The following is a 10000-nucleotide window of genomic DNA, read 5'->3' as shown; positions in this document are numbered from 1 at the left end:
CAGAAGATTCACTAATGATGTCCACAAATGAGAGGTGAAAGTGGTACCCCTCTCAGAAGTAATATGCTAAGGGATACCAAATCTCACTATCTACCCTAAGAATAAGGCTGATGTACATGATACCAACGTTGCAGTTTCCATGGGAATGGCTTCAGGCCAACGAGTGGAGTGGTTGATGACGGTAAGTAGGTAATGATGTCCTACTACGTTGACGAGAATGTGGACAAAAGGATTCTGAGGTTGAGGAAAGGTGCCCACTCTTGAATCCCTGTGTCGATAAACTTTTAGTTTGTCAGGAAGTACAGGCTCTTACCCAATCCTTAGCATCCTTAGTAATGCTGTGCCAAATGAACTTTGTATTTAGAAACTGTGCAGTAGATCGGCGCTAGGGATTTGAAGGGCCGTGAATGAAATCAAACACCTGTTGGGGCATTGGAGTATGTATCCATGTCGAGGTCTACTGCTACTAACATCACAGAGGAGGGTGGCTTTGGAATCGTTGAAGGGGGTCTTCTTCCCAATGGTGCAAGATGTCGTACATGCTTTGTACTCTGAATCTTTTCGTTAGGCTTCTGCTAAGGTATTGTTATCCAATCCCAGTTGAATGGCAGCCAGTGTGTTTCTTGACAGGGCATCAGCAACGGGTTTCATATGCCCAGGGACGTGTTGAAGGGTACAATTGTATTTAGCCACGGAGGAGAGATATCAGACTGTTGAGTGAAGGCGTGCACTGGAGGCATGTGGTTCATGTGAAAAGTGGGGAAAGTGATAGACAACCAAATGTACAGCCAGCAATTTGCGTTCGAAGGTAGAGTACCCAGATTTTGCTTTGGACAGATTACTACTGAAAAAGGCTAATGGGCAGGGCAAGCCGTTGACCATATTCTCGACTACTGCACCAATAGCGACGTTGCTGGCAATGTTGGAGAGAAAGAGAAGTGCATGGGGCACGGAGAAAGTAAGAGCAGCAGCAGTTGATAAGGAATTTTTTTTTGTGTTGCCAAAGGGCGCTTCTTGAAGAGACCCCACTTCAGGTCTTTTGTCTTGCCCTTGAGGGAGGCGTAGAGGGAGGCAAGAGTAGCGGCGATGGCTGGCAGGATAATAGTGATAATAGTTGATCATGCCCAAAAATTCTTACAGTTTTCGATGGTCGAGGACGTGAGGAAGTTCTGAACTACTGCTACCCTCTTAGGGAGTGGGTGAACTCCCTCATGATTTATGCGGTACCCTACGAACAATACTTCATTTGCACCGAAGGTACACTTGTCATACTGGACTACAAGGCCGTTTTGTTGTAGGCAGTCGAGACGATGCTTAGGTGACAAAGGTGATCCTCTTTAGAGGAAGAGAACACGATTATATTAATGGTTGCAAAAATCAGAATGGAATGTTTTGGAAATATAAAAAAGGACGCTTGATACTAATGTTTAAAAGTTTAATTAATATTGAAGAGATAATTGCGTTTTGACACCATTAATCACGCTATTTATGCAAGTTTAATTTGAATGTCTTTAAGTCGCTTTTTCTCTTATGATAACTCCTGATTATAGATAAATTTAAACCTTTAATTTTCTAAGCTTAGTTGACCATTATAAGTCTTGTTTTGAAACGTCTGCGTGATCATATGCAGAACAGTTGTTTCCATTGTGTTCTAATGTAATTATGATAATTCCCACTACAAGTTCGATCCTTGCAATTTAAAAATACATACAGACATACATATAAACACATATACATTCATGTAATGCACAGAATATGTAGGAATTTATATAGATAGATAGATAAAATAACAGTCGCTTATTATAATGTAAAATTTTCCTTTCTTTCCTGTAAGCAATTTTATGGTAAATAGTAAGATTAAAGTCTGAACCTCAAACCAGACATTTCGAGATCAATAGAATCACATTGGGTGTGTCTGCCTTTCTTGAAAAGTGTCAAGTTCTCGTTCAAACGAAAGAACAAGAGCAAATAAATGCCAGTTGCTCCTTCCCACCATTTGTCTAAATCTCTAAGTTTTGTGAAAGAGCGCTGTCGATTGAAACATGGGGTTTGGGACAAGATGGATTGTAGCTACATATCGTCCGTTTATTTCTTTCTTATGCAAAAGATGTTATGCTTATTTACGCAATTCCTTGCATTATACTTAGATAATTTGAATTATTTGTATTCGTAAAATTTATATATCATCTTATATATTCCTTTAAATGAAAGTGATTTGCATACACAATAGCCATGTAAACTTTACATATAATTTTGTTTGTTGCCGATGAACTTTTTTGCAACCGCCATAGAGATTTCTGAACCCAGGAACATATTTCGATATCGAGGTAATTTTCTTGGCCATTTAGGCCTATCTGTAGTGAATCTTCATTGTGTCACACATTACTATTTATTGTTAATTGGTTTTGCAACGGATATTGACTTCAGTGTCCTTACTGTGTATGTTTCATCGTTATTATCCATAACAGACGAATTTATGCTGTAATCTAAAAAGTTCTTTATTACTCTGATTTTTTTTTTTTTTTTTTTTTTTTTTTGATGATGTTGCAATCGGAGTCGTGATTTTGACCCTGTCTTCAAATATTTCTGTTGATTGAAGGCACCACTCAATCCAATTTGTTTGGATAAAAAATGTCGTTTTTTAAGGTGCCGAAATACTAGACAATTCTTCGAACATTATTTAGAAAGACTGTTATCATACCAAATATCATACGTTTCCTTGGTAACTTTAGTTCAATGGTTGATTCAAAAATAGCTGTTATCTATGTTTTGTCAAATTATTTTAATTTTGATCTAGTAGTTTCGTTATTGATCTAATCTATGGGTTTAGATATAATGTGGCATGAGACATTTGATAGCTGTTGTTAAGAATAACTCTATGTTCTGTTTCTTTTCATCTCTGTCCATCGGAAGAGTCCGTGGGTCAACACCAGACAGTATCATTATCAAAAGCCAGCCATGATTCATCCTATCGCTATTTTATAATGGTTATAGTACCATTAGTGCTAATACTTGTTTTAATTCTAAATGAATAAACTATTCGCCATCGTAAAAACACCAACTTAGAAACTATATTGAATTGTACAATGCTCAAACATTTATTGGTTGGTAATTGTAAATGAACGAAGTAAAATATATATATTCAAATGAATTTTCTATATTTCGAGAATCCTATGTTTACGATTTATCATAAGGATGTTTTGAAGGTTTCGTATTTGCGGAAATTATTTGTATTTTACTCTTGTATATAAAAATTTCTTGAAGATCTTTTGGAGTTTGATATTACAAAGGAAATTTACATTCTATAATTTGATATGCTTACATTCCATATTTTTCTTTGGTGTTTGGTATATGGTGGGTAACACTGTTGAAACTACATCGTTCTTCCATCTTTTAATTGCAAAATATTTTTAGTTCATTATCTGGTTGTTTTTTGGCGTAGGCCGGCATTAAATGACTTAGTTAAACTAGAAAAGAACGAATAATATGGTGCTGATCTTAGATTGCTGGAGAGCGTAAAGGGATTTTTAACGTATCCAAACACATAATGTTAATTTATTGAAAAATCAGGCAAAAAAAATGGGAAACAAAATCAAATGATCACTTAATATTGAACGTGACTAATTTAAACCTCAGCCCTGGGGTTAATTGACTACTCTAAATCCTGAATTATGGTACACCACAAGAAGTACATACACTGTGAAGGAAATAACATCCTTGCCACCATTGGAAAACGAGTTTCATAACAGAAGAATAGTTAGTGGTAAATCCTCGTTGGGTGTTTTCGAAAATTCTGGTATTTACATGTTTCTTGAAGTAGAAATGTAAATTTGATATTCGTATTTCATTCGGAAAATCTCAGCTGCTTGTTTAGCAGGTCCGTTTGGGCACATCACAAATGCATCAGCGTGTGAATATCCAGAGATTTAGAGCAGCAAAATACCAATCCTAAGTAAGATAAAAAGGATTCTTAATTTGAATATATTTTTTTTATATATCCGATATAGATTAAAATTGTTAAACAACTCACATAGCCTAGATAAAATAAAGGTATGCGTAAGAGCGGATAGAATGTTATCAGCAATAAGGTGCTATTATGCAAAGATATTTTCTTGAGACAATTATAGAAAAGTAACGATGGAAAAGGAATCAAAGTATTAGAATGTTGCTCCTTGTCCATTTAGGTCTAAGCTTTAATAGTAACTATATTCGTGATTCGTGACCAATTAGGTAATGAAAACAAAGTAGCATCCGGCGTAACACGTAGGTCTCTAAAGGATTAACTGAAGTTTGTACGAAACATAATCCCATTTTTATCTTACAATATATTCAATAAATTTGAAAGAACATCGGATGTAGTAATAGAATATTTTTCTAAGCTTAAAATTCAAATTGAGACCAAGTAAGAGCGACACAGGGAAAATGAATTCTTGTGTACCCAGGACAAGATCGGGGACATGATTTATGCAGTCCACAATCGTAAAGGGGATGTTCTTTTCTATGCTGGAATCGCAATATCTAACAAAGATGGACTCGTATTGAATATTTTCTTGTAGCTTTCGAATACCCCTGAATCATTGTCCCATTAAATAATCATATAGAGAATAACGCAATTGGTAAAGCGAATGAGAAAAATACAAAGAAATTAAGGCATTTCCCGAAATAGAAAAAATCATAATTAAAAGAGTAACAAGTATTAGACAGATCCCTTTTTATTGATAGAGGTACAAAGTTTCTAGATGTTATTGTATGTATGAAATATGAACACGAGAATACAGCACTGCTTTGGAAAATGGTATTGATATCATACAGGAATAAGTCTCATCTTTTTGCATATATATTATGTATTCACTAATGAGTTTTTTTCCTTACAAATCCCATACAACTCTTCTTTTCTAATGCTCTGGTTAGGAATTTTGACCAATGTATTTGGGTATGCAATGTTGTTTATCTACACTGGTATACGTTTTAAGCCTTGCTTATAGTTTCTATCCTGTTTATGAACTAAGTATTACGAATTTGTACTGTAATACCATATGTGCTACGTGCACTAAGAATAGTGTTGCAGAGTATTGCATTGATAGAACACGTTAAGACATTAGTTATAGAAGTAATAGCCTATGTTTAAAGTTTTAAATGTCACTCATGAATGGCAGAGGCAAGGGACAGTAACATTGCCCTATCAGGCAGGACAATGTCTTAGAGACTTGCCATATATCATATGATCAGTGCCCAAGCCCCCTTCTCACCCAAGTTAGGACCAAGGAGGGCCAGGCAGTGACTGCTGATGACTCTGCAGATAGACCTATAGGCTCCCTCAAACCCCCCATCCTAAGCTCACAAGGATGGTGAGGTTTCAGCGGCCATAGGAACTAACGAGTTTGAGCTGGACTCGAACCTCAGTCTGGCGTTCACCAGTTAAGGACGTTACCACATCGGCCACCACAAGGATTTAATTATTTATCAATTATCTCAAAGATAGGATGTGATTTTTCTTACTTTTGTATTACAGTAGGATCCAGTATTTTGAGAGTGATGCTATGGGATTAAGGATTTAGTCTCAACTAGTATTTTGTACATTACAGGGGAGTGAGCTGACACAACAAATATGATGTAGTACTGTAGTGGACTCATTACTAAGAGATACAATATTTTTGTGTTTGAATGAGGCTGATTAATATATCCAAGTAGATATGGGGCAACTATCCTTTTTTAAACCTTATGTGAGTGACCTTGTAACTTATAGTATCAGAAACAAGATTGAAAAGTTTGACGGAAGTGTTTTATGGTGTTATTGTTATCGAATTACTTTCAAGTAATTGTTTTTCTTGTTGGCAAAAGTCATGTTTTATTAAACATTTTACCTTAACATTGGTAAGTATTTGAAGGAAGTTGTATAGTTAGAAAATCGTAGTTGAGCTGCTTGTGTTTAAAACGCAAGTAATTCAAAATGACTTGGAAATACCTAGTTAAGGAGTTAGGTTTTGTAAGTGTTCATGTGTACTCTGTGTGAATTATGAACTGTAAATATCTGATGGATATAGTTTCCATTCATCCGTTTTACTGAATTGCTGGACATAATCTTGATGAATATTCTGTAAACTATTGTAGTATTATTATTGTTCTGTTCTCGAACAATTGATATCTTATTTTTCATCAAATGGCCTATATTTTGTTACTTATTTTAATACGTTCTATGCAGTTCTTCGTGTCTACAATGGCTATCATACTCATTGATCCTTTCCCTTAGTTTCTTCAAAGAACCCATGGATTTTCTTAAGTGTCCACTATATTCATATAATGATTGTTTCACAGAGCATATATGATTTCTTATTAGGACATTGATGAATAAAACAATAAAAGAGGCCAAGGAGACAAGATAAAAGGAGAGTTCCTTCAGGGCAAGAAAGTCATGAATTTTTTTTTTTTTTCAACGAAACGTCTGTTCGTTGTTTTGTTTTGTTTATTTTTCTATTTCTCTATTACTAATGTTTTAAACATTATAGATGCACTCCGAGCAATGATCTTGATGTAATTTTAGTCTTTTGGAAGCGTTTTAAACGTAATAGATGCATTCTGAACAATGATTTTCCTGTAATGTAAGCCTTTTGGTAGTGTTTTAAACGTAATAGATGTATTCTGAACAATGATTTTTCTGTAATTTAAGCCTTTTGGTAGCGTTTTAAACATTATAGATGCAATCTGAACAATGATCTTTCTGTAATTTTAGAGAATATCGAAAGTATAAACCTCATATTTCTTTCGTTTGTTTATTGTGATTTGTTGATTTCATGCAAGGTAGAATTACTAAGTTAAAACTGGCCTTCAATCAGATCCAAATGGCGACACTGTTCTTTATCTAATATTCAAGTTTCCATGAAACGGTCTCTACCTATCTTGACGTCTTTTGCCCGTCGGGTTACAACAGTTCACGTTCAATATCCGCCTGTCACACTTTTTTATTGACCTGTTGGTTTACAGGCAGGTAGAAGCGTATCATAGAGAGCCTATATGTTTCTATTTGCCACCTGAATATAAAATTTAAAATGATTTAATTTCTTTCTTCACTAAACAACTTAGATATTGTCAATTCCAACTTTTAAATTTGTCTAGTACACAAACACACACACTTAAATATATATATATATATATATATATATATATATATATATATATATATATATATATATAGATAGATAGATAGATAGATAGATAGATAGATATGTGTGTGTGATATTCAACATCTCTTTCTATACATAGAATATAATATATTTTATACCCTTCAAGATACGTGTTACTATAACAGGTGAATATGCAAGGAAATGTCCGCGGATAAAATCAGTTTTCGATCTAGAACGCAAAGTGCTGAAACATGTTTCAGAGATGAATTTCTCACGGAATAATAAAGGGCTTTGTTACTCTCCTGTCCATGATTTTAATTACGAAAAAAATATATATCTCAGTTAAATATTCTTTGTTGAACTCTTTAAACACTGGCACATTTTTCTTACACATTCTAAAAGAAGAGTACTTACATACCCTAATACTCGTACAGGGTGAATTGCAATTACATTGTGAGGAAACTTAACGTAATAAAAGTATGTTATATTTATACGTATGTAAACTACTTTCAAATCTTTTAATTTAAGGAAACCATTATCTCTCGACCTGAAGGAAAAAAAATGTAAAATTCGATCAAGTTGAGAAATGATCATCTAATTTTGGAATAGTCTTCCCTGACGACCTCTTAGCTCTTCGTTAAATGATGTGATTAGAGGCCTGATTAACTCTCTTCTCGGAAATATTTAAAAGTTCGTCATATAAGAGAAGAGAGATATTTCCTCACACCAGGTAGTTCTTTATATATTCACACCAGGTAGTTCTTTATATTTTTTTTTTGGGGGGGGGGGGTGGGGGGTGGGGGGTGGGGGGTTGGGGTTGGGGGTTGGAGGTTGGGGGGTGTTTGAAAGAAATATATATTTATACTTTTTATAGAAAACCTGAAATTTACTCATTCCTATATTTCGAATACAACGATTTCTTATAATAAGGTGCCTAGAATTTCAGATTTTATTTCTAAAGCAAATAATGAATATACTTCATTGGAAAATACACGTAATACCTGTTAATAATGTCAATTTGTCTTTTTATTAATGTTATCGCCTTGATATATCTCTAGGCAAAGCTTAACATCCCTGTCTAGCAACTTAATTTTCTGTATGAAGATATTTTGAAAGTCTGGAAACTAAGCAGAGTTATCAGGTACCGAGAAATGTATTAAAAAAAAAGACACAATAAAAAAAAAAGGCTAAATGTGTCAATGGGAACACAAAAAGCGTTATGTAAACGACGTTGAAGCGCTTGTTCTCCTAAAGGTATGAAAAGGAGCTAATTTGTTTACTCATAAGATTATATAAGAAAAATGGAGCTTAATGACAAAATTTTAATAAGTGCTGTCCCGCATAGCCGTGAATAAGCGTTTTACATTAGAACGCCTTTATTGACAAACTTTTGATTACTACGTAAGGATTATATCGTTTTAATATTATCATTAGGATAATATTATACATACACATGCATACTGGCATAAACGAAAAAGTCCAATTGCAAACACAAATATACATGTCCACATGTACGCGCATTCATATCTACTCTCTGGTTACGGCACGTTTTCTCTTTGCCTACAGGTGCACCGAATAATCTTGCCTATTCTTTACACCTCATCTTTCATCGGACAATATTAGGATAACGAAACAATGATTTTTCTTCACCAAAGGGGGTTGACTACTGAACAGTAATTGTTCAGCGGCTGCTTTCTTCTAAGTAAGGATAGGAGAGACTTTATCTATCGTAAGCAGCTCATCCAGGAGGACACTCCAAAATCAAACCAATGTTCTCTAGACTTGGGTAGTGCTATAACCTCTGTAGCATTGTCCTCCACTGCCTTAGGTTATAGTTCTCTTTCTTGAGGGTTCGCTCGGGTACACTATTGTAACTTTTTTCATATTTCCGTTTTTCACTGGGCTATTTTCCTCGATGGTGTCCTTGGGCTTATAGTATCCTGATTTTCCAGCCGTTAGTAATGATAAAGTAGCATACTTTTCCAGCCATTCCCTACATAATAAAGAGCTAATACGGCGAAGAGGGAATAGTCAAACCCTGGTCAGAGTATAGATACAGTTGCTGTATATATATATATATATATATATATATTATATATATATATATATATACATATTTATATTTATGTATATATATATATATATATGTGTGTGTGTGTGTGTGTATAAATTTACACACACAAACACACACACATATACATATGTATATATGTATCTATATCGATATATATATATATATATATATATAATATATATATATATATGTGTATATATATATATATATATATATAGATAAATATATATATAGTATCTATATATACATATACTGTATAATATCTATATATATGTATATATATGAATATAATATCTATCTATATACATATATATATATATATACATATATATATATAATTATATATATATATATATATATATATAGTATCTATATATATATATATATATATGTATATATTTATATAAATATATATATAATATCCATATATACATATACTGTATAATATCTATATATATGTATATATATGAATATAATATCTATCTATATACATATATATATATATAATATCTATATATATACATATATATATATATATATATATATATTATATATATATATATGTATATATATATATATATATATAGTATCTATCTATATATATATATATATATATATATATATATATATTATATACATATATTTATGTATATATATATATATATATATATAAATATATCATCATCATCATCATCATCATCATCTCCTCGGACGCCTTTTGACGCAATGGGCCTTGGTTAGATTTCACCCGTTGTCTCTATCTTAAGTTTTAATTCAATACATCTCTATTCATTATCTCCCACTT

General features: G+C 33.1%; 1 protein-coding gene across 1 annotated transcript in view; it reads right to left on the bottom strand.

The window, feature by feature from the left end:
- Positions 1–1118: 1118 nt before the first annotated feature.
- Positions 1119–10000, bottom strand: part of LOC137618343 (uncharacterized) — a 21874-nt gene continuing 12992 nt past the window's right edge. Inside the window, exon 4 of the mRNA XM_068348510.1 lies at positions 1119–1335. Coding sequence (XP_068204611.1) covers positions 1119–1335 — 217 coding nt within the window. The remainder of the gene's footprint in view (positions 1336–10000) is intronic.

Source organism: Palaemon carinicauda, chromosome 24 (genome assembly GCF_036898095.1).
Source record: "Palaemon carinicauda isolate YSFRI2023 chromosome 24, ASM3689809v2, whole genome shotgun sequence".
Classification (NCBI taxonomy): Eukaryota; Metazoa; Arthropoda; class Malacostraca; order Decapoda; family Palaemonidae; genus Palaemon; species Palaemon carinicauda.
The sequence above is the reverse complement of the archived record's forward strand: the minus strand, read 5'-3'. Positions and strand labels throughout refer to the sequence as shown.